General features: G+C 39.4%; 1 protein-coding gene across 5 annotated transcripts in view; it reads right to left on the bottom strand.

The window, feature by feature from the left end:
- Positions 1 to 26,397, bottom strand: part of Ltbp1 (latent transforming growth factor beta binding protein 1) — a 385,515-nt gene that overhangs the window by 62,148 nt on the left and 296,970 nt on the right. For all 5 annotated transcript variants that reach the window (XM_051181870.1, XM_051181869.1, XM_051181868.1 and 2 more), the window contains 4 exons: positions 20,734 to 20,856; positions 18,859 to 18,981; positions 16,950 to 17,072; positions 5,467 to 5,589 (listed from right to left, as the gene is read on the bottom strand). In XM_051181870.1, the coding sequence (XP_051037827.1) occupies positions 5,467 to 5,589; positions 16,950 to 17,072; positions 18,859 to 18,981; positions 20,734 to 20,856 (492 nt within the window). The remainder of the gene's footprint in view (positions 1 to 5,466; positions 5,590 to 16,949; positions 17,073 to 18,858; positions 18,982 to 20,733; positions 20,857 to 26,397) is intronic.

Raw genomic sequence — 26,397 nt, 5'->3', positions numbered from 1 at the left:
TTGCATGACTTTGTGTTGATAACTTAGTGTACGGGTTTACACACACCTAGAGGTCCAGAAGTGGTGGCTATCACAATTTGTAAACTGCTGATGCCATGTGCAAAGGGTGAACATCTTATATTCTGTTTGTCCTTAATGTGCTTTTGCTTCCCAAGCCAGAGAGACAGAGGCACTCTAAATACTGTTAACATGTGGAATTAGAAAGCAAAACGTTCTTTCAAACCATTTGTCATGTTGGCTAACGTTGCTCTCGATAACAATAGCAGAGTGATGCCAGAAGTAGCTTACCCAGTCACAGCGGAACTGACACACATACATAGTGGCTCATGTACAGCATTGTTCTGGATGGTTCACTTATCTGTGTCCCTCATGACTCTGTTTGCTCCTTGAGAAAGTCAGCATGTGTGAAGTGTGAGATCCTTACCCTTCATACTGTATATCAATTATGTTAAAAGTATACCACAAAATTTCTTGCCATATCTACTCTATTAATGGAACAGTGATCTGTTTGGGGTCTTTTAGGTAACTGATGTCAAAAAAAAAAGTGATCATACATCCTCCACACTATCCAAGCAGGACACGTAGGTCACCCTAAGTTCCTTGTGGTCTCCTTTGTTTTTTACTGAAGAGGTCCTCAATATTTCTTCTTAGAAGTTCATCTTTATTTCAATTCAAATGTTTTCTGAATGCATTCTACAAGTGGATGAATAGGACAGGTCCCTGTCAAACACGAAGCTTACAGCAAAATAAGCAGGACATATGTGTAGCTCAACAAAGTCCAGATCTAGGTTCTTCCCAGTGGCTTTTAGAGCATGCTAAGCTACAACTCCACTCTTTTTCTTGAAAAGCAACCACTTTCTGCACATACAGCTCTTCTGGGGGCTTTTCTGCTGGTCCTGCTAATACCTGTGTAAAATAACTTCTAACAACCACTGACTTACTGCCTTTCTTTATTAGCCCTGAATTCTACATCTCTCCATAGCCACATAATCTGGATTACTTGGATTATCCATTGATGAATCAAAGAAAGAAAACAACAGACCATCAAAAGGGACAGTCAGCAGAAGAGACACACAAGCAGAATGGGAGATCTTTTCAACTATATTTCACACAAGGACTTCATACCTAGAATGTATAAAGAGCTACAAAAATTAAACATGAAACCAACAAATTTCCCAGTCAATAAGAAGGATAACAAACTGGAGAATCAGTTCTCAAAAGAGGAAACACAAATAGACAATAAATATTTGGAAAAGTATTGCACACCTTAGTCTACAGGGGGAAAGGGAAAATTAAATTGCCTTGAGGTGCCATCTCACTTTTGTCAGACAGGCTGTCATCAAAAAAAATCAAATGAAAATGAGGATGCATTTGGAGAAAAGGGGGCCTTTACCTGCTGCTAGCAGAAGTGTGTAGACAATGTGGAGATTTCTAAAACATTTAAAAATAGAAATATCATGTGACCCAGCTATACCATTCATGGGTACCTAAAGGACTCAAGTCAATATACCACAGGGATACTCGCATCGCATATTCACAGTTATTGCCACACTGTTCACAATAGCTGGGGAATGGAACCAGCCTAGACATCCATCAATAGATGAATGGCTAAAAAAATTATGGTATGTATAAATACAATAGAAGTTTATTCAAACTTAAAGAAAAATGAAATCATGGCATTTGCAGGGAAATGGCTGGACCTGGAAGTCATTATTTCAGAGAAATAAGCCAGACTTGGAAAGGCAAAACCAGCATGCTTGTTCTCATATGGGAACTCAAGACCTTAATTTGTGTAATGTGTGTGGGTGTAAGTCATGAAACTAGAAAGGGACTATGAGAGGAGAAGATCTTAAAGAAGGAGCAGGAAATCAACCATAACTGAAGGCATGTGACATGAAAGTAGAAGGGACACAATAGGGGAAAAGGGTAGGGGAGCCCAAAAGAGAGGACCAAGGAAACTAGGGAGATAAGTGGGGACCAATATGCACAAAATATGTACAAAACCCCACAGTGAAGCCCATTACTTTGTATGCTAACTTTAAAAGCCAACATAAAATGAAAGGAAAATCAGCAGGGACCAGTCATATTTTTCTCTTATTATTTTCATGTCTTTTAAGGGTATGCACCTCGTTTTCTACTTGCCTATTTCTCAGTATGATTTTACATTCTTGCTTTACGTAAAGTCTTTGTTTCTTCTTCATCTGCTGATAATCCATTACATCGGCAATCTGAATTCTAACCTTGTGGACTTCAGTTCTGTTCTTGCCCTCCAACCTGGCACCCAGGATCACCTCTATCTGGCCAAGGATCTCAGCTGACCTGAGTGTCAATACCATATACAAGCTCATCTGTCATGTTCTCAATGCTCCCTAAGACTTCCTTTCTGCTTTTACTCTGTGGCTCAATGAAGCCCTTTAAAAGTGACCAACGCTTTGCAGCTTTATGTGGTAAACACCATACATAGATTCTGTTTTCAAAGAAGTCATTGGTTAATAAGAACTGTCTAAAAAGTTTGACGACAGGAACTGCAGGCAAATTCCCAGACTTTCTTCCAGGAAACTGCTAAAAAAGAACATGAATATCTGAAGCTAGTGAAACATGTGCGTTCAATTTGGATTGTACTTATTGAAGCATTCATTTCTGAGCTTCGCTGCTAGTCTGAGCCGAAAGCCAGACTATATTTAAGTTGGATTTCTTTCACGGGTCCAGAATGCCATAGAAATTCACAGTTTGGCATGTGTAAGACAAAATGTGAAACTGAAGTGTGCTCTGAATCTCCAGAGTACCTGCCACATTCCTGAAGAGACTATTAACATGGAATTTCCATACTGTCTGCACATCACCATTACTTTTGGGGGGACAAAGAAAAATCTTAAGCACACTTCTGACTGAAAATGTCGATTTTCAGTAGGTAAGACTGCAAAGTTTATGCCTATCACATAGTTTCTCAACAATGGCCCCTGGGTAGTAGCACTACCATCCATTACATTTTCAGCATTAGGACAAACTCGGAAACCCACCCCTCTCAACAGAGCACTGATGTAGTCATGGCATTAGAGGAGAGTAGGCAGAGAAAATGATCACAAAGCCACCTCCAGCAAAAGAGATCACTCAAAGCAGGCCAGTATGCCTAATAGGACAAAATTAGCAATGACACAGATTCTTACATATTACTTAAACAGCACAGAGGACTTGCTTCAGGAATGCTAGTGAGAAGGCACTTGTTGCCAAACCTGATGACCTGAGCTGGATCTCTGGGTCTCACATGGTGGAAGAAGAGAATTGATTCCTGCAAGTTGTCTTCTGACCTCCATGTGTGAGCATGTACACACACACACACACACACACACACACACACACACACACACACACAGACACACATAGACACAGACACACAGATACACACACACAGACACACACACATAGACACACACACAGACATACACAGACACACACATAGATATACATAGACATACATACAGATAGACACACACCCAGACACACAGACACATACACACATAGACACACAGATACACATGCATAGACACACACACACACACTTATCACATATTTGAACTCAAATTTTTCAAGCTGACCCATTCACTTATTCTGAAAAAAAGGGTGAATCCCAGAACAAAGCTAATTTACTAACGATTGACAGTTATTAACCACCACACTTGAAACCACAGACAGGAACTTTATGTATTGAGAAGACTTGCTGCAATTAATGAGTCAGATGACTGAGTGACTTCTGGGGGATTTGACTCTAGAAGCTAAATGATAAAATGTTCAGTATGAGCTCTTGGGCCATTTGTACTGAGACCTGGTTTTGCCTCTATTTAGCCAAAAGAAATTAGAAAAGAAAATATCACTTTTCAGCCAAAGAGCCTATAATAAAGATCAGGATTCAAATTTCTTAGGTTTTTCAACTTTTTTTCATCTCCTGGCATTTTTATATAAATCAAGATTAATTTTGTTTAATGTTCAAAAATGGAACTATTTTGACAGAAATATACAATTCAAATGTTCCTCCTTTACAGCATCAAGTCTGAGCATATTTCATTTCTACACTGGAAAACTTAAAAGCTCAATTTCACTTATTGCATTATGAAAGCAAAGAAATATCTAATATCAAATGAAGTACATGGAGCATATTTAAGTCTTGGGATCAATGAGGGGATTAATTTTAAAACACCTTGAGGCAAAGGTCTGTGTCTTTCACAACTCAGAGACACATGGGGGGACATGGCTAGTGATACACAAATAAAGCATTGTTATTTCAGTACCATATCTCAGAGAGAAGTCACCCTCTTTGTCAAGAATATGGGTTGTCTGGAACATACATTTGTAGCAATCAACAGTAATATTCATATTTGTTTGCTTACTTGTATTTTGAATATTATGTTCAATTCTATAAAGCCAGAGGAACAGAAAATACTTATCCTTGTATCAGAAATAAACATATGCAAATGTAAGTATACATTTTTGGAGGGAAAATAGACATAAACCTGTTACTCATTCATCCATTTTTTCATGCATCATTCATTCATTCATTCATTCATTTTTGGCCTCTCCCATACTAGGCAAGTGATCTACCACTGGACAATGTCACCAGTGCTACAGACTTAAGACTGATAAATGTGGGTAAACTAGTAGTGGCAGTAAGATGCGGCTAACAGTGTTGGGCACAGGAACTACCACAAACTCAAAAAAAAAAAAAAAAAAAAAGTCAGTTATGTCTTCCCTATAGAAAAATCATTTAACCTCACTGTCTTCCTTGATTGTAGGTTCAAACCTCAGCTTCTCACTAGAGAGGACAGAGCATGTGCATTAACTGCTCTGGGTTTCGGTTATACACACACAAATGGAATTTAAGAAAATCTACCTTTTACATTGCTGTAAGAATTGAAAAAGGCACAAACAGTGAGTGCTGGATTTAAGTTACTGTGATGATACATATTCGTACTTGAGTTGTATTATTGTGTACTCATTAGCATCCTATGTCAACAGTATTGTTGTTTGGGAGAATAGATGTTGATGAGCACTTTGAAAAATATGAATTCCTGTTCTCCTTTATTTCAACCAAATCATTAACAAGAGAGAGAAATGGTAGGTACCGGATAAAAATGGGCATCATTAAAAAGGACAAATATTACCTCTGAGGAAAAATAAAAATGCATTCATGTTATTCACAAACAAGCTAAACAATAATTTTAAAGACAAGTACCAACAAGGTCTCTAGCAAAGCACAAGCAACCCCAGAATCAGAAATGTGGTTTATGAGACATGCAAGCTTTGTTTAATACAGTGTGATTCCAAGCAAGCATCCCTGTGCTTGATACAGATCTCAGGAACACACTTTCATCATGCAAAATGCCATCACTTACACATGAATAAAGCAAGATTGTCAGGAAGCACCAAAGAACTAACAACCACATATGTAATAAAAAGGGAAGAGAATTGTACCTTGACACCCTTTATTGTCATTTAGCTGGAATCCATCTGGGCATGTGCAGTCATAGGACCCTGCAGTATTGATGCAGTCTCCTCCCTGGCAGACTCTACTGCCCTCTAGGCATTCATTGATATCTGTAAGCCAGTGTGCAAGTTAGGAGTAAGCAAACAATATAAGGTTGATTATACATGCTATGTGTGACATGACACACACACACACAAAATCATATAAACATGCATTGTACTTTCAGTACATGATTTTAAATGGATGGCAGGGTTTTGCAGGGTTTTTTGTTTGTTTGTTTGATATATATATATATATATATATATATATATGTACATATATATATATATATATTATTTTTAATTTAAATTTGAAACAAGCTTGTTTTACATGTCAATCTCAGTTCCCACACCATCCGGTCCTCCCCTGTTCCCCCACCAACCTCCATCCCATCCCCTTTCTGCTCCCCCATGGGGAGTCTTCAAAGTCTGTCATATCATTTGAGGCAGGGCCCAGGCCCTCCTCCATGTGTCTAAGCTGAGGTAGCATCCCTCTATGTGGAATGGGCTCCCAAAGTCCATTTGTATACTAGGAATATATACTGATCCACTGACTGCCCAGTCCTTCTAACTAACACCAACATTCAAGGGTTTTGGGTCGGTCGTGTGCTCATTTCCCAGCTATCAGACTGGAGTCCATGAGCTCCCACTTGTTCAGATCAGCAGTTTCTGTGGGTTTCTCCAGTCTGGTCTTGACCTTTTTGCTTGCAGGGTTTTTGTTTTGTTTGTTTATTTGTTTTAATGAAACATTTTGAAACATTTTTTAGCGTAATTTTTGTTTTGTTATTTGTATCAGAGTCTACTTTGTTATATAGCCCATTCTGAAAGTATTGCTCTTCCTGCCTCAGCTTCTAAGTACAAAGGCCATCCAGAAAGATTTTAGCTTTGAATAAACACAGAAATTATATGTCTGAGACAGTGTCTATCTACTTAGCCTGGGTTGCCCTGGAACTCACACCTTTCCTGCTTCAGATTCCTGAGTGATACATGAAAGTTTTAAAGAGGAAGCGTCACAATTTTTTTATTAAACAATAATTGACTTGTGTTCTTCATGAAAAAGCACATGTTGCTAAGTGTATCTTAAACACATTTAAGCTCCTTGATCTGTGTGTAAGATCTATCTGGTTTGAAAGTGCTTGGCAGGAGTCCCCACACCAAAGAGAAATGTTATTAAACCCAGAACTCCAAATGCCATTGCACTAATAAAAATAAACATGTACATCATAGAACTGCATGATAGCCCCCCCAAATTAACATAAGAATCACTGAAAAATATAATTACCTAACAAAAGAATGTTGCTAAATTTAGAGCCAATCTGAATTTAGACAAAAGATACAAGGATCAAAGAAGGTCCCAACAGAAAGAATTTATTTAATGTTCTGGCAATAAAGCATGAATGGGGGAACTTAGCTTGCGTAGTCAACTGGAATGGACCCTTGTTAAGTCTTATTGGCTCTTCTAAACAAACTGCCTAGTTTCTTAGCAATTAGACATAAAGCATGAGTTCAACTACGAGTGTTCCACAACCGTGATGGTGTAAGATGGTCTTAGTGATGCAGAGGCTCATATCAGGCAGATGCTTCTGGGGCTGTATATCACCTAGTCAAGAGACCATTGCTCCTAACACACTCCACAAGCACTTCCTCTGCTGTGTCTGTTCAAGGTTTAAATAACTAGTGTTCAAGAAAACGGAGGGACGATCCTTTGTCTCTTCGGAATTTGGCATTCACAGCATTTCTCGCAAGTAATTCTAGGGGTGCTGATGCAAAGGAGAATTTCAAGGAGGAAGTAACTATAGAAAGTGATACTATCTCCCCCATACTCAACACTTTCTGGTTCAAGGATACTGAATTCCTCATTGAACCCAATTAGCTAAAGAAAGGGCTGCTATACAAAAGAGGGAGAAGGGAGGCTTATCATGTCATCCCATCAAGTCAAGTTATGAGGAGTGTTCACCACACTGGCCATGTTCTAAGCATGGCTATAGTAAAACAGAAAATAGTTGTGACATGCCATGTCAATGCAACTGCATCATCTATCTTCTTTGAAGTATAACTCACAATAAATAACAGCTGTATTGAGAGTCCATCTCAGTGCACTAAACATTGGCATACATACCCTAAACCACCACCATGGCTCCAGTACAGGCATTCCCACTCACACCCACTCCAAGCAGGACCCTGTGTATCTTTGGCATCATCAGTTCACAGCGTTTCTGAGAGTTACCCTAAGTGCTGATTGTCTCAAAAGCCCACCCTTCCTTTTTGACAGAAGTGTTTCCCTATATGAATATAATCTTTTCACCCCTTTATCTTTGAACGAGTACTCAGACTACTGTCGTTTTGTCTACTTCAAACAAACATACATGGGTATGTCTTGTGTGAACATGTGTTTTTGTTATTTGTTGGGTAAATTACTGGAATTTACAATAGCTGAATCTTAGAGTAGATTTATGTTTAACATTTTCAGAAATTGCTTCCTAAAATGGCTGTATCATTTCATACTCTATTTTCCTCCTAGCATAGAAGAGACATTCAGTTTTTCCATATGTATTTGGATAACTCCACAGCTTTTCTAGTGGGCAAACAGTGGGCAAGGTGATTTTACATCAGCCTTCCTTTCTTTGCTCCTTAGGAAAAGAAAGTAACAAAGTGAGATAAAATGTATTTTATCATTAACATTAAATTAAATGGAAAAAAAACTTATCTTGAGTCAAATCCAGAGAATGTAAAGTTCAACAAGAAAAAATAGCCCGTGACTCAGCAATCTGCACCAGCACAAAGAAGTCTGTAAACAGGAATATTTAATCATCTGATTTCATTCATATCTCAATATTTGAGAGAAAAATAGCAGTTTGTAAAGTAACATATAGACTTAAAATCTTAGTTATGATACAGTCAAGTTTAATAGGTATTTTTATTCATGTTTGCAATATCTGCAACCAACTTGAAAAAACAAAGCAGAGTGAGAACTATGCATGGTGATGCATTCTTGACAGCCCATTTTGAGAGCTAAGGCAGGAGTATGACAAGTTTGAGGGCAGCTTTTGTTGCACAGTGAGCTTGATGCCAGCTTGGGCCAACAGTGAGATCCTGCCTCTCTCCAAGATAATGAAAAGGTAGCTTGAACATCAAGAGTACTCAACATGGGATTGTCTCCCATGGGGTGATATGAACAGAATCTTCCTAGGAATGAAGGAACATGTTTTCCAGAAAGTGACAGTGGAATCTGGTCACTTTCACTACCACCTCTGCATTGTTAATGGTCCAGTTTTGGCTTTCTTTGACTAGTAGTCATGTTTGAACAGTCTATAATCCTTTCCTCTCCTTGAAGCCTTTCTTTGCTTGGAGTCCAGCTTCCCTCCTTCATATGTCCCTTTCTCAGTTCCCTCTGCTTGTTCCTACCCATTTATTCACTTCTATGTGTTAGAAGGCCTAGGAGTTCTCTTTTCCAAGACTACTTCCTCTGGAGTGACTGCACTCAATCTCATGGCTTTAAAGTTTACATGTGTGCTGATGGCTCACAGCCCAGGGCTCACCCCTCAATTCTAGATACTAGCATCCAATTGATTTGATATTCAAACTTGAGCAGTCACTCTGGAATGGCAAACTGAACATGTCATGTGGAACTCCCAATCTCTACAGAGCCTGTCCCTTTGGGGCTTCAACACCTGCTATTATTTTGAATGCACTGTTCATCTCATAAATATTCACAAGTTGGTGACTGAAGGAAACCACTACTCCCTTTATTTAAAACCATCCATCTTCAGAACTCCACATGTATCCCACTTTACAAGTTATTGTCACTTAACAAGCTATGCCTATTGCTTATTTCTCACATCCATTGTTAACTTCCATACTAGAATGGATGTGATTCCATGAGGGCAGGGATTTCCAGTTTTTACATATGCTCTATACCGGAAATACAGACGCCTACAAATCCAGCACTAAATGAATGTGACGAACAAATATATAAATACATGCGTCTAACCTTAGAAGAAAAAAACTATGACTTCTTACTGTTTTTTTCTTTGTTTTGTTGTTGTTGTTGTTGTTGTTTGTGTGTGTGTGTGTGTGTGTGTGTTGTTGTTGTTGTTGTTGTTGTTGACATATCAACTCCAAAGAGATACGGGCCTCAGTATGAAAAGTACCACCTTTTGAGACTCTGCAAGGAGCCTATAGAGAACAACATCAGGGGAACTGGGGAATAGAATCAGGTAGGAGTGGGATTAAGTTAGGCCTAGGAGGTCAGAGGCAGAGCCTTTTGTATGCCCAAGGACCTGAGATCTCTAAGAGCTGGGACAAGGAGGTCACCAGCATCATGCTGAGCCTACTACACACAGTTGTGGGCCAACATTAGTTTCTGACTCTCAGAGGCCAGCAGGGATGTGGGAAAATAGTTCATGAAGACTAGGCCTCCGCTGAAATTGAGAAAAAATTACACATGTAAATACAGTCTAACAAGAAGGATGGCTCTTCCTCCCACAGCTGTGCAAGGTATGTGACTACTCACAGACAGTTAATTATGGCAAAATACATTCCACTGGTGAGGGACGGAAACAGGACTAGGTGGGAATTAGCAGGCTGAAGTGCTAATGTAGTTTCAAAAGGAGCTCTGAGTTAGCTGGATGAATTCCAGGCCTATTTATAACCCAAACACTGGGGAGATTAATCCTGACTTTAAGAGAAATGAGCTCTATTACACATCCAAAAGAAACTTTCCCATGGAATATAATTATATCTTATAAGCACATATATTAAAAAGGAATAAGTTGGCTAAAGGTTTTTGTTTGGCTTGCATTCAATGGACGTTTTTAGGATAAACATATTTTAGGGCCTTCTGATGACATACCTATATGGTTTTTTTAAAAGCCAGAATAAAAGAATATATTCTCTGCCCAGTGGTGATGGCACATGCCTTTAATCCCAGCACTCAAGAGGCAGAAACAGGTGGATCTCCGTGAGTTAGAGGACAGCCTGTCTATAAAGTGAGTTCCATGACAGTAAGGGATACACAGAGAAACCCTGTCTCTAAAAACCAAGCACATAAACAAACAAACCGTACTCTGAAGAATACTATCAAAATTTCAGGCATGGTTGGGGCTGGAGAGATAGATCAGTGGTTAAGAACATTAGCTGCTCTTCCAGAGGACTTGGTTCTATTCCCATCGCCTATATGGTAACCACAACAATCTTTTAACTCCAGTTCCAGGGGATCTGACACCCATTTCTGGCTTCCATAAGCATTGCACACACATGGCACACAGACATATACACAGACAAAACAACCATACATATAAAAAGTTTTAAAAATTCAGGCATGGCCTGGTGACCCTTTTGGCTTGACAAAACAGCAGGTCAGAAAAGAGTCACTAATGGCCAGTTTGTATGTGTTTGTATGGGCCTTGCTGCCAACTGACTTCCTAAAAACACCTTCCATCACAGGCCCTTGACAGACAGAGCTCCCTCTAACCAAACTACTCCTTCTTCTTCTGATGACATCATGTTGAATTATTAACCCATATATTAAAGTTCCCCCAAAGCAATCTTTCAGGTATCATCTGACTCACAACTTGCTTGATTACTTATCTATTTTTCATAGAAATACTGATGATGGCATTTTGTCCAGATTATTAAACCTAAAGAAATATTATTATCTTAGGATAAAATCCAACTTACTGGGACACAGATAACACACATTTTAAAGCCATTGAAATTAGCCCCAAATTGCCCCTTAAAAGGACTAGGTCATTTTATGCTTCTAAAAGCAGCAGATAGGTACTCAGTCACTTTAACAATACTTATGCCAAACTGTCTTATAAAAATGTAGCTATTTACAGATGATATGACAGTTTACATAAGTGACCCAGAAAGGTTTACTAGGGAATTCCTATAACTGATAAACACCTTCAGCAAACTATAAGAATACAATATAAACTCAAAAAAATTACTAGCCCTACTATATACAGACAACAAGGGGCTGAGAAAGAAATCAGAGAAACATCAGCCTTTACAATAGCCACAAACAACATAAAGTATCTTAGGGTAACGCTTACCAAACAAGTGAAAGACCTATATAATAAGAACTTTGTGTCTTTAAACAATGAAATTAAAGAAGATACCAGAAAATGGAAAGATTTCCCATGCTCTTGGATAGGTAGGATAAACATAGTAAAAATGGCAATCTTGCTAAAAACAATGAACAGATTCAAAGCAATCACCATCAAAATCCCAGCACAACTCTTCACTGACCTTGAAAGGATAATAACCAACTTTATATGGAAAACAAAAGACCCAGGATAGCCAAAACAACCCTGTACAACAAAGGAACTTCAGGAGGCATCACCATCCCCGACTCCAAGCTCTATTATAGAGCTACATTCCTGAAAACAGCCTGGTATTGGCACAAAAATGGACAGGTAGACCAATGGAATCGAATTGAAAATCCTGATATTAACCCACGCACCTATGAACACCTGATTTTTGACAAAACAGCTAAAAGTATACATGGAAGTAGGAAAGCATCTTCAACAAATGGTGCTGGCACAGCTAGATGATAGTGTGTAGAAGATTGCAGATAGACCCATGTCTATCACCATGCACAAAACTCAAGTCCAAATGGATCAAAGACCTCAACATAAATCCAGTCACACTGAACCTATTAGAAGAGAAAGTGGGAGGTACCCCTAAACAAATTGGTACAGGAGACCACTTCTTGAACATAACTCGCTCCAGTAGCACAGACACTGAGATTGACAATTAATAAATGGGACCTCCTCAAACTGAGAAGATTCTGTAAGGCAAAGGACATAGTTGACAAGACTAAACGGCATCCCAAAGACTGGGAAAAGATCTTCACCAGCCCTACATCTGACTGATCTCCAAATTATACAAAGAACTTAAGAAACTAGTCACCAAAACAACAAATAACCCTATTTTAAAATGGGATACAGAACTGAAGAAAGAATTGTCAAGAGAGGAAATAAAAAAGGCTGAAAGACACTTAAGAAAGCGCTCAATATCCTTAGCTATCAGGGAAATCCAAATCAAAACAACTCTGAGATCTTACTCCTGCCAGAATGGCTAAAATTAGAAATACCAATGACAACTTATGCTGGAGAGGATGTGGAGAAAGGGGAACACTCTTCCACTGATGGTGGGAGTGCAAAACTGTACAGCCATTTTGGAGATCAATATGGTGGTTCCTCAGGAAAATGAGAATCAGTCTACCACAGGACCTGGCAACCATACTCTTAGGAATATACCCAAATGATCCTCATCCATGCAACAAAGACATGTGTTCAACTATGCTCATAGCAGCATTATTTGTAATAGCAAGATCCTGGAAGCAACCTAGATGCCCCTCAACTGAAGAATGGATAAAGAAGATGTGGCACATTTACACAATGGAATAGTACTCTACGGAAACAAAACAAAACAATGGAATATGGAAATTTGCAGGCAAATGGATGAAACTTGAAGAAACCATCCGGAGTGAGGTAACTCAGTTACAAAAAGAGGACCATGGTATGTACTCACTCATATATGGATTTTAGACATAGAGCAAAGGATCACCAGACCATAATTCACAGCGCCAGAGAAACTAGGATACAAGGAGATTCATACAAGGTCCCTCACAGAAGGGGAAAGGGACAAGAGCTCCTGAGCACATTGGGAGTTGGGGGGACATTGAGTGGAAAGGGAGCTAGGAGAAAGAGAAGGGAAGGAGAGGAAAGCACATGGGACTAGGAAGATTGAGTCAGGGGAGGAATAGATGAGAGGAAAAAGAAAAAAGAAAGAGATATAAAGGAGGGAGCCATTATAGGTTTGAAGAGAACTGACTCTAGAGAAATGTCCAAAGAACTACAAGACTGACCCCAACTAACAATTTGAGCAACATTGGAAAGGCTACCATAAGTGCCCTTCCCTGATAATGAGAATGATAACTAACTTTTATCATAAACATCATAAAGCCATCATCTAGTAGCTGATGGAAACAGAAGCAGACACCCACAGGTAAACACTGAGCCTAACTAGAATCCAGATGCAGAGAGGGAGGATAAGACCAGGCTACAGAAACCCACAGAAACAGCTGACCTGAACAAGGAGAAGCTAATGGACCCCTAGACTGATAGCTGGGAAACCAGTATTGGACCAATTCAGACCCCCTGAACATGGGTCTCAGTTATAAGGCCTGGTCAGTCTAAGGGACCTCTGACAGTGAAACCAGGATGTATCCCTGTTGCACAAAAGGACTTTGGGAGCACAATCCCCATAGAGGGATACTTCCTTAACCTAGAGGTAGGAGGGAGGGCCTGGACCCTGCTCCAAATAACTTGACAGATTTTGTTGACCCCTCCTGGAAGGCATCACTCTCCCTGTGGAGTCAGGGTGGGATGGGATGGGGTGGAATGGGAGGGTAGTCAGAGGGCAGGACAGGGAGGGAGAGAGGGAGGGAGGGGGGAAGGAAGGAGAAAGGGAGGGAGGGAGAGCGAACTGGGGTAGATATGTAAAATAAGAAAAAATAAATAAATGTAGCGTGCTATAATCCACAATGGATCATCCCCAGGTAAGTGAGCTAGGAATGTTGAACCATTAAATGTGCTGCCAGGATCCTTCTTGAAAATGGTTGTGGTAATTTGAATAAGAATGGCCCCTATAGGGAATTAGTTTACCACAGGACCTGGCAATCCCCCTGTTAGGCATATACCCAAAGGATTCACATCCATGCAACAAAGACATCTGTTCAACTATGTTCATAGCAGCACTATTTGTAATAGCAAGAACCTGGAAGCAACCTCAATTGAAGAATGGTTAATGAAGATGTGGCATATCTACACAATGGAATACTACTCTGCAGAAAAAAATAATGGTATCTTGAAATTCGCAGGCAAGTGGATGGCACTTGAAGAAACCATCCTGAATGAGGTAACCCAGTCACAAAAAGAGGAACACAGTATGTACTCACTCATACGTGGATTTTAGACCTAGATCAAAGGATCACCAGCCTATAATTCACACCACCAGAGGAACTAGGATACAAGGTGTATTCTAAGAGATTCATATAAAGTCCCTCACAGAACTGGGAAAGGACAAGTCCCCCAGAGCTCAGGGGAAGTGGAGGAGGGGCAACGAATGGAGAGAGAAGTAGGAGAAAACGAGGGGGAGGAAAGGAAAACATGTGCGACCAGGAAGATTGAGCCTGGTTAGGAATAGAAGATAGGAAAGAGAGAGAGAGAGAGAGAGAGAGAGAGAGACAGAGACAGAGACAGAGACAGAGACAGAGACAGAGAACATAAAAGAGGGAGCCAATAATGGTTTGAAGATAAAATTGAACACAAAGAAAGGTCTAGAGAACTACAAGACTGCTCCCAACTAACAATTTGAGCTTCCGTGGAAAAGCTATCATAAATGCCCTTCCTGGAGAGTGAGATCAACAACTACCTTATCCATGGAGCCCTCAACTAATGCCTGTTGGAAACAGGATCAAACACCCATACATAAACACTGAGTCGAACTAGAACCCAGATGCAGATGGAGAGGACAAGACCATGGGACAGAAACACATACAGACAGCTTACCTGAACAAGGAAGAGCTAACGGCCACTAGACTGATAGCTGGGAAGCCAGCATGGGACTGACTCAGGCCCCCCTGAATATGGGTCTCAGCCAGAAGGACTGAGCAGTCTAAGGGACCTCAGACAGTAGAGCCAGGATGTATCCCTGGTGCACAAAAGGACTTTGCGTACACATCCCCCATGGAGGGATAACTTAATCTAGAGACAGGAGAGAAGCCCTAGTCCCTACTTCACATGACCTGTCAGATCTACATGACCCCAACTGAATGGCATTCCCCTACATATGGAATTGGGGTGGGGGGGATGGGAGGGGAGGGTGGTTAGAGTGCATGTGAGAGGGCAGAGAGGGTAAAAGGGAGGGAAGGAAGGAGGGAGGGAGGGAAGGAGGAAGGGAGGGAGGGAAGGAGGAAGGGAGGGAGAGAGAGGGAACTGGGATCGACATGTAAAATAATAAATTAAATTTAAAAAAATGCTTTGACTCCAAAATTTAAGTTGAAGGACAAGTTACTGGGGAAAAGGATTTCTGTTTTTGTTTCCACAGAAAATGAAAAGATGTGGATTCCTTCCAGACTAATGTGGTTTGATCACGCCAGACCACCTGAAACAGAGTACCAGGTGATCCTACATTCAAAACAGCTGGACAAACAGCCCTACAGACTACAGCCAGGATTTCTGAATCTTCTTCGAATCCTCCATGACAGCGTCCCTTACCAGCAGGAAGTAGTTTGGAAAGATCAACGCTCAAATTCCCAAATATTGTCTATAAATGTTTGTTTTCATTTAAATGGACTTTGTTATATAAAATAAATTTAAAAAAAAGAATGGCCCCTATAGGCTCATATATTTGAATACATGGTCATAAGGGAATGGCACTACTTGAGAAGCATTAGGAGGTGGGCCTTGTTGGGGTAGGTATGGCCTTTTTTGGAGGAAGTGTGTCCCTGAGGGTAGACTTTGAAGTTTCAAGGGCCCAAACCAGTCCCAGAGTTTCTTTCTCTTCTTGCTGTTCATGGAACCAGATATAGAAATCTCAGACATTTCTCTAGTACTATGTCTGCCTGCATGCCACCCTACTCCCCACCATAATGACAGTAGACTGAATCTCTGAAACTGTAACAAGTCCCAGATAAATGCTTTCCTTTATAAGAGTTGTCGTGGTCATGGTGTCTCTTCACAGTGATAGAATACAGACTAAGACAATGGTAGAACTTGGGCCCTGTGGTGATTTGTCTGTATAATGTCCCATGGAGATTCATAAGTTCAGACACTTGTCTCTAGCAGGCGGTGGTGTTTTTGGAGGTTACGGGACTTTGAGGAACCTCCAGAGGACTGGAAGAAGTAGCCACTAGGGCATGAGTCCAAGTCTACTTCCCATTCTGTCTCTGCCTATTGATTCTTGAGCATAGGAGCAATCGGCCTTCCCCTCAAGCTGTTTCAGTCTCAAACAGCTCTGTCTGCCATGCCTTCTCTATCATGGCAGACTGTACATCCAAACTATGAGCAAAAATAAATCCTTCAACTCTCAGATTTCCACATTCATAACTTGTAGATGTGTTTCATACAGAAAAACTAAGCTCTTTAAAGCTCTCAGCTGATATGGAAACAAGCTGGGTTTGTTTGTTTGGGCCATTTGGAAGACAGTTTTCTACAAATGAGGTAGTACAGTTCAGAGGTCAAGCCATACATCACTAGTACTAAGAAAAGTTGCAATCTCCTTTCTTCTTTATGCATTCATATGACACTGGAATAAAACACATTGTAGGGAGCTAACCCTAAATTATGAAGGCAAAGGCTGAGCTCCTAAACAGCAGGTAGGAAGACCCTAGATTGCCTCAGGCAGGAGGTGCTGCTCACCTTCACAGTGGTCTCCAAGAACAGATGCTCTATAACCCTGGTTGCACACACACTGGAAGGAGCCCTCTGTGTTTCTGCATTGCCCATGAGAGCAGAGTTGATGGTGTTGGCATTCATCGATATCTGTGAGCAAAACAAAGAGACTAAATCCATCATATATATCAGAGAAGTAGAACAAATACTAGTTTATAATTGAGCAAGGCCTTTCATTAAGTACACTAAGCTGAAAAACAGTATAACTCTACAATAGGGAAAATTCTAATAAAATTAAAAATGTAAATTATCTGTGTGTATACATTTTACTATTTAAATATAGGTAGCAAATAGTTTGCTGTAATTTGTGAACCTCATTTTGATACATTCAATTTTAATACTTGCTTTGAAAGCATGCAGGCTTGCAATAGCCTAAAAGAAAGATCAGCCTACTACTAATTAGTATAAATTAAATTTTATTTAAAACCTCTCTGTACATTCACTTATTGTCTGGTCCATTATAGAAAACATTTGTCACCATTTTGTTTTTAAGTAGCACAGCATATGTATTATTATTTCTAATTTATCTTTTGGACTCTGAGCACCTGGGGTTCATTCCTTCATTCATCTATCCATCTATCTATCCATTCTCATTTATTCTCTATCTTTCTAAAAACAAGACTCTAGTCTAATCTTCTATTCACTCTCATCTCTTCTACGTTGCCCCTCCCTCACTCTTGCTGGAGACAGATATTGTCAATTTTATTTGAGTATCATCTGTTTCAGTCATATGACTCTGAGTTCAGGCACTCACCTGTCATGTATTATATTGACACACAGTAGCACAAAATACTCTGCATGAATCCAAATTCTTTACCCTCATGGTTACATTGTAATAACAGACTTCTTGGGGGCAGAAATTTAGGATGCCTCTGATAGGCACTGAGTTCACATTACTTGTTGAAGGATTTTTTTTTTAATGTTAACATTAGAAAGCATTTCTCTTTTTCTTCCAGTGTTTCTATATGGTATAACACGTGTCAGTTTCCTCAAGGAGTTCAGCTCATTTTTATCCCACACTGTGGTAGACTTTGGTTAGACTCTCACAGTATTTGGCAACTAAAGTGGGTTTTTCCCTGTTGATAATCTGGTAGATAGGTGATTATGGCTATATCCTATTCATCATTTAATGGAACCTGACAGGCTTTGCCAAAGGTTTCTGAATGTGGTAGCCTGATTATATCATGTGTAGACCTTGTATCCACTCACTCATCTGTAGGTAAATGGGGTTAGTGATTATAAAGGATTAAGAGGGATTCTAGAACAAGTTGCTTAACTTACTGTGTACATAAATGTGCTTGTGTGTATCCTGCCACTGATCACTCCTACATTAGTTAGATATTCGAGATTCTAGAAAGGGATCCTTGGGGAAGGAGACAACAGTAACAGTAGATGCCTCTGTAATCACCATCAGATAGATACTCTTGCTTTGATGACACTCTCCATGAATGGTTTTGTTTATGAAATAGTCATCTCTGACAATAAGGGACAAACTATTTTAGTGTACCTAAATCAACAAACATAAACTTGAAGCTAAATGCACACTGAAATTACTAAGACTCTATAGCATGATACCAGGGCAATATAGTGACTTTCTAATTGTGAAATCACAGTACATAAAACCTCAACATTACTTTAAATTCTTAAATGGAAGTTAGTTTATGTAGTAAAGAGTTACATAGACAGCAACAATTTTTCTTCTTAGCATGATGCTTAGCCACCAGTCACTAATGTCGCATTTTTCTACTTTCATCTACTTCATTTTATTTTATTGTCTTGTCTGACTTATGTAAAAGTACCTGGGTTTCTGACACTTTAATGATCTATGTTGTGCTGTTTACCCCAGTCTAGGTAATTCTTGATGGCACATACCTACCTTCACATTGGTCTTTAGCTGCTGAAAGCTGATATCCCTGTCCACAGGTACACCGGAAAGAGCCGTCAGTGTTTTTGCACTGCCCATTCATGCACAGGTTCCCTTGCTGACATTCATCAATATCTGTTAATATACATGATAGCAACTGGTTTTTAGAAAGAGACTCCCCCACAGAAAAACATGGTAATCCCTACAAAGTGTTCTGAGGTCACCATCACAAAATGATAGTACTTTGGCTAGCCTTACCAACCCAGTGTGTTGAACTATACATATAAGTTAAATTATTACAAAAGCAACCTACAGCTCCCCATTATCTCATCCAAACACTTTGAAATAGCATAAAGACAATGTAAGAACTTAAAGCTGAAAATGGAAGGCAGAATATAAAATACACGGTAACAGTTGCTAGACTCTATGGGCTCACTACACTAAATGAAAGACAAAAATAAAACTATCAGGAATAACAAATACAAATTCTGGCAGTTACAGAAGGTAACAGAAGCATACACATTCTTTATAACTTGAATTATAAGGTCACAGAGTTGTGCTAATTAAGACTGAACTATCTTTCAAAGTGACACAGAAACCATGAAAAATGGTACTAATGGGACATACGATGACAGTGAAATACTCAGAAAGAACATGGTATTTGAGGACTTAATAAAAGTTCTTTCGATGAGCCAGGCACATACATGTAATCCTAGCACTTGCAGAGGCTGGGACAGGAGGGCTATGAGTTCCATATATGTAGAGTCATAGTGAAACTCTGTGTCAAACAAATATCGCATGTTTCTCTCTCTTTCTGTATGTATTTATGTATATGTGCATGCATATAAGAATGTATATTTAGGGCACAAATGTAGCGATGGGAGGATGACAGTGATCTAAAGGGAAGGGGAGAAAGAAATGAGAGATGGTAGTAGGCTCCATGTGTCACAAAGCAATAGAAAGCAATATTCTGGAGAAGTAGAGAAAAGGGAGTAGGGGAAGAGAGCAGAAGGTAAGAGGGCAATGTGGTAATAGTGCATGAAAATGTCACAACGAAATTCATTTTTAAATACTAGCCAAACATCAATTAAAAAATAACCCCAGAAGAATAAAAAATAACAATAATAAAGACTTGACAAAAGATAGTACAACTGGCTGAGAAAGATTGTAACAACATAAAGGAATACTACCAATCATTAGTGTCCTTGGAAATGTCATGCATATGAAGTGGCACAATTATAAATGTGTGTTAAAGTATCTTATGTATTTATTTGAAAATAAAAGTTTGATAAATATAAAAAGCTAATAACAGAGATGTATACATAACAAATATAAATTATTGTAAATAAAAATAAGATATAATAATAATAACTGCAAGTGTTTAAGACATTGTTAAGAAAATGAGGACAAAAATGAACTTCTTAAAATTAAAAGAAATACACATTTATGAACTAGTAATATTTTATTTAATATTTTAATATTAAAAACATCCAGGAAACATTACCAAATATTTCCACACTTAAAGATAAATAATTTTAAAGCTGAGGCAAAGGTTTAGTTCAAAAAGAGATCTGCCAATAATTGGAAGTTAGGAAAACTATGACAATATATTATGAGTATTATGTGACCTTTAAAAATGACATTTGAAGAGTTAGTAAGAGTATGTAAAATGTGTATAACAACATACATCTGACAAAAGGCAGATGAAAACTGTGCATATCACATGCATGTTCAAGACATGTGACATTTAGAAATCTAGTTGGATTTACCCTCAGTAAGGAGTCAAATATGCTTCAAAGAGATCAATAGAAAAAAACCACAGTGATATGGTCCATTTTTAAAGCCAGCCACTCAATTCTACTCATGAAGGAAGTTTAACAACATTACCTTGACAGTGTCTATGGTCTGGTGTGGGGCTATAGCCCTTATGACAGGAACACATGTAGGAGCCTTCAAGGTTGGTGCAGGAACCATTAGTGCAGACCTTTGGCTGCAGGCACTCGTCCACATCTTGTAAGTTGTTGTGTAATGAAAAGAAACAAGAAGAGAAGAAAAGAAAGCATGAATCAAATCAAACAAGATGGGAAGAGCAGATCCTCACAACAGCAGGCAGATTCTTGGACTTCCAAGGCGGTCCTGAAGGGAAGCAGCAACTATGCTTCCAAGTGGACCATGGTTCCGTGCCTCATTCATTTTCTAAGGGCAATGAAGACCAGACCAAATGAGCTTCATAAACAAATAAAAAATGCACAGAGGGTCTTTTGTAAGTGAGAGTGGGGTTGGAGATTGTAATTTTAGGGCAATATGTCCTGCAGAATAAAATCTCTAGAGAAATGGGTAATCTGTGACTCTAAGACAACCCTGGGCTTATAACTGAAGGAGAAAGTCATACACACCTCTACAGGGCAGTGAATTGGTGTGATAAAACCAATCCAGGGCTGCTTCTTGAGAGACTAATTGAACAGCTAGAAAGGAGCCTGCAGATTAGAGGACAGGTGCTACAGTCACAGTAGCAGCTACTAATGAAACTCCATGTGGGCTCTCTATAATAGTAGCAAAATTAACGTGGGACAAGCATTTCAGAAAGGAACTGAAACTTAGAGAAGTTCAGTATCTTGCCCAAGGTCACTGGGTTAGAAAACAATGATTCTAGGGCTGCAGAGATGGTTTAACACTTAAGAACACTGACAGTTCTTACAGAGGAACTGGGTTCAATTCCCAGTACCCACATGGCAGCTCACAGCTGTCAGTAAGTCCAGTTCCAGGGGATCTGATACCCCATTCTGGTCTCAAAGAGTACCAGACCCACACATGGTGCATTTACATAAATGCAAGTAAAACATCCATACACAGAAAATAAAGTAAAATTTTAAAAAGAAAGAAAGAAAATGGTGGTTCTGAGATTTGAATCCAACGCCCATTTTTTTTTTTTTTTTGAAAAACCCTGTAATAAATTTCTGTCGTAGGCAAAGTTCAATTCAGTGATAAATATAGAGAGTGGGTGAATTTAGGTTGCTCTTCATTATTTGCTAGCCATTTAATAAAGAAAATATTTGTTTAGATTCTCACTGGTTTCATTTAGCAATCATTCATTGAGTTCTTACTCAATGATTGATACTAAGAAGGAAGAGAACTGGAGAGAAGGCACAGTTGGGACTAGAGTTGAGAATCTCAGAACCCACCCAAATGTAAGTGGGCATGGTGGCCTCCTGTCATTCTATCACTCAGGAGACAGAGCAGGGAATTCCTGGAAAAAGTTGGCTAAGCAGGATACCAAAAATTGCTGGCTCTGGGTTCAGTGAAAGACCCTGGCTCAATGTATGAAATCAGCCTTGACTGCGCATACATGCACATTCTCTCTCTCTCTCTCTCTCTCTCTCTCTCTCTCTCTCTCTCTCTCCCTCCCTCCCTCCCTCCCTCCCTCTCTCTCTCTCTCTCTCTCTCTCTCTCTCTCTCTCTCTCTCAAATGTACATGTGAACTTGCATACAAACCAAAAACCAGTTTTAAATTATGTGTCCCATATGAATATTCTTAGGTAAGTCACTCGTGGTTGTTATGGGAACCTACAAGAGTATAGCATCAATAATCAGAAAGGAAAACCCTCAGAATTGCTAAAATGTCATACATCATTATAATTTAGTCTAAGTATTATCAGCTTATAAGTTAATCAAAATACTTTTTGAAGATTTATTTTAAATATTGTGTAAATATGTGTCTCTGTGTGTGAGGGCATGTGTACATGAGTGCTAGTGCTCCCAGAGGATAGAAAAGGGCAGTGCCCCCTTCCCCACTGAAGCTGGAGTTACAGGCAATTATGAGTCACCCTTAGGTCCCTCTGCAAGAGCAGTGTGGTCTCTTAGCTCCCTAGCTATCTCTCCAGCAAACCAAAACATAATCACTAAGGCTCTTAAATGTATTTATTCCAGTGTCCACTGTTCACCAAGAAAGCAAAAATGCTGTTGTCTGTCCTCATAAGGTAGCATGCCAGCAGCCCAAAATAGACTGTGCCTTCATTTAGCAACCCAGAGTTTAGATTACTCTTATTTTCACTGTATTTTACAAAGATGGTTTTCTTTCTTAAGAGAGAACTCAGAAATAGAGTTAGACTAAAACATAGCAGAGGCACATCTGGGAGTGTGCATTCAATGTGTGTACCGAGGAGGAAGCCATTGGCATTGCCCACAGATCCCAGCGTGGATTTCAAAAAAAATAACCCTAATTAGAGCACTCCAATCTTAGTTTCTGACAACAGCAAATAGTCCCTCCAGGACGCTTCATTATCCACCATTTCTTTGCTTGTGGGAACCTACTTTTGTAAACACCAAGAGCAAACAACTTGAGAGAAGATGCCAAGAGTTGCAGCCAAAGTAAATAGTGGAACAGAACGAGCCTAGACATGGGGCATGTAAAATTCCAGACAGCAGCAAGAGAATGTCATGTCTAGTATCTGGTTTGGTTTCAAAAATGTTAACAAGTTGAGAAATGTATGGACTCTCTGTTTAATTACTCATGCCCCAGCAAATGTGATTTACAGAGCTATAGAATGTAACAGCAAAGCCTGTTCCTAAGGCCATATTTTATTTAAATTGCAGACTCTGCAGATTGCCATGCATGGGGTATCTACAAAGTAGACTTAAAAAAAACTACAAACATGATTAATGATGAAGCAAATGCTGTGTAATAACGGGGACAGTTTTATATGTTTATCCTTTTATTAAGTTATTATAGACAAAATTCACAAAATCAGTCATTTCCATAGACAAACCAGTTAGAGTTGAATGGGTGCATGGCCTTGATGGAGATTAAGCTCTGGAAGGTATAACTCACAGCAAAATATCCCCAAGGCATTTCTACAAAGAACAAAAATAGCTACAGAACACACACACACACACACACACACACACACACACACACACACACACACACAAGGGAGGGGGGGCTTGACCAATACATGGAGAACAAAGTCAACTCCATAACTTATCCTGAAGCCACAATTCTTCCCTAGACTGCAGATCCCGGCATCCAGTTACTCAGCCCAATGAACAACCTTCTGCTCTCCCGAAGGTACCCTCAGATCTTGTACTTCTCAGAGAAAACTGATCACACCCTGACTTTTCTATAAAGTGTTTCCTATATTTTCCTGGAGTACCACCATGGACAAAAAGGCTCATGGCAGAAACCCAGAGTCATACCTTCTACCCCTCCCCACATCTCCACATTCTATGACATATTTCAACCTACTTCCAAGACTCCTCTCTGCTATACTGATTTCATTTCACTTCATTATTTCATTTCATTCCATCTCTATGGCTCCTATTTCTTCTCTCCTGAGTTTAAAATTAGGTTTTTAAAAGTCTCTCCATGTCTATTCCACTATCTAGCTTGTAGCCAGAGTAGTCTCTAAAATGCAAGTCTGAGCAATCATTTTGCTCATGTACTGTAACATGTTTCAATAGTTTCCGGTATTTTCCAATTTAGCCAACGACAAAAAACATGTGGACCTTGTTGACATCAGAAGCTTAAGGCCTCCTACTTCTTATTTCTAACCTGTGGGATAGTCTCCCAATAACATACCACAGTAATCAAGATAGACCTTGCCAAGCTAACATCTGCCCTTAACCATTAGAAGGAGAATCATGCCTTTGGTTGCCCATATTAGAGTTCAAAGTTTATGTTACTATACCTATGGCCATATAGAATATACATACTACCCAAATTCTTCCAATGATTAATGTTAATGAGTTCAAAAAGTCTCAGTTTCTTATCTCAGGAAGGAAATTTTATCAAGACAAAAAAGCATAGACAAATGGGTTCCACATACACAATGGGTTGTTGGGGTGTACCAACCTGGTGTCTACCATTCAATGAATTACATTGAACTTCCCAGAGTAAGAAAATGGCAGCAGTTTACACAATCAGACTTCATGTCTGTAACAGCTCAAAGACTTATGTATCCATCTTCTTATGCTACCTCCAGTTCCAAATTTATCCTTATCATCTATGGTGTCCCAAGAGATGGAGAAATGCCTTGTTCGAAACTTGGGGTGCCAGGCCAGCTGGGTGTGCTGTATGAGTCCTCTAACAACCCTGTAATGATTTGTTCTTACTGAACTCTGGCTGGCTCATAGAACACCCCTTCCTGTTAAAACCCTTCTATGCCATTGTTGGGATCAAACATTCTGCAGTTCTTTGTTAAGATCACCACTCAGATCAGTGGTTGATAAACCCCAGTTCCATCTTCTTTCCTCTTTCTGCAGAAATGAGGACATGCACCTCCCTCAGCCCTCTGGCAGGTTTCCATTCTCTGCAGTTTCCCAAAGATGTCTCCCAGGTGGCCAGCAATCCTACCTTGCTAATTCTCACAGACTTGCAATATAATTCATGTGAGTCAGGAATCTCTTTTGAACTTTCCTAATATCCTAGGAGCATACCATATTGCCTCAAATTCCTCATTGTTGGGCATGAACTACCAGGTGCAAAGGGTCTGAGGAGGCTGTACCTGCCCATTCATGTTCTCTGTGGACTACTCTTGCTCTTACACATCACCTGACAGTTCCTTGGAATGGGCTCGGATTTGTTCCAGAGCGGTAATTTACATGCATTTATTTCCTGTATTTTCAAGGAGATGGATCTGTCAACAACACGAAGCAATCATTTCTCTGAAGCCATCCAACCACAATTAATTCCTTAGTCACCCACATGGACTTCAGGCAATGACATCCTTTTGAACCAAGAAAAAAAAAAGCATCATATTCCAGGAATACAGTCACATAAATGTGGAGGCTAATCACTCCCTCACAGAAATATGTCCTAACTGCAGTGACCTCTCAACTATTCTCCATGTGTAATCTTTCATAGGAAAGACAGGAGAATGTATTTGACATAAAATCAAGCATGGGGAAATGAGAGACAGATATTGATCATGCCAATAGAGTGAGACCATCTCAGCTGTACTGAAGGTGCAATAAATACCAGGATCTTAGGCCCCCATCAATACTGATGAAGTTAAAAATATGAGCTAGCAAGCTGCTGACAAAAACCTGCTAAATGACCGAGAACCACTGTTTTTGTTGTTGTTTTGTTTTGTTGTTTTTGTTTTTGGAAGGAGCCAAGACTCTCTACATCCTACACCAACAGCCAAGGATAACCTCAGAAAATCAATCCAAAACTGCATCTAGTCACAGGTTTCTGTTTTACTTACCAAATGAAGACTACCCTTCAGGAAAATGCTACCATAGTTAAGAGTGTTGAAGAACTACAATCTCTAATTCCAAAACCCCTGAGCTATAACTAGCACTGTTTACAAAGGCTGACTCCAGCCCACACAGCTTTCTCCTTCCCATGAAAATTTTAATTCCCTTATTGTTTCTTTTATATTGATTTGTTAATTAATTTTCTTCCATTTATAGGAGGGGTACACAAGTTTTTATATAAATAGAAACACTAGATTTGGAAATAAAAGACCTGTGATTTTGTCTTCATTTTGTTAATCCATGTAGCTTCTAGGAAGCTGATTAATCTGTTCAAGAATCAATTTTTTATCCATCCCA

This window comes from Phodopus roborovskii, unplaced genomic scaffold, assembly GCF_943737965.1.
Source record: "Phodopus roborovskii unplaced genomic scaffold, PHOROB, whole genome shotgun sequence".
Lineage (NCBI taxonomy): Eukaryota > Metazoa > Chordata > Mammalia > Rodentia > Cricetidae > Phodopus > Phodopus roborovskii.
This window is presented reverse-complemented; position numbering and strand designations above follow the sequence as displayed.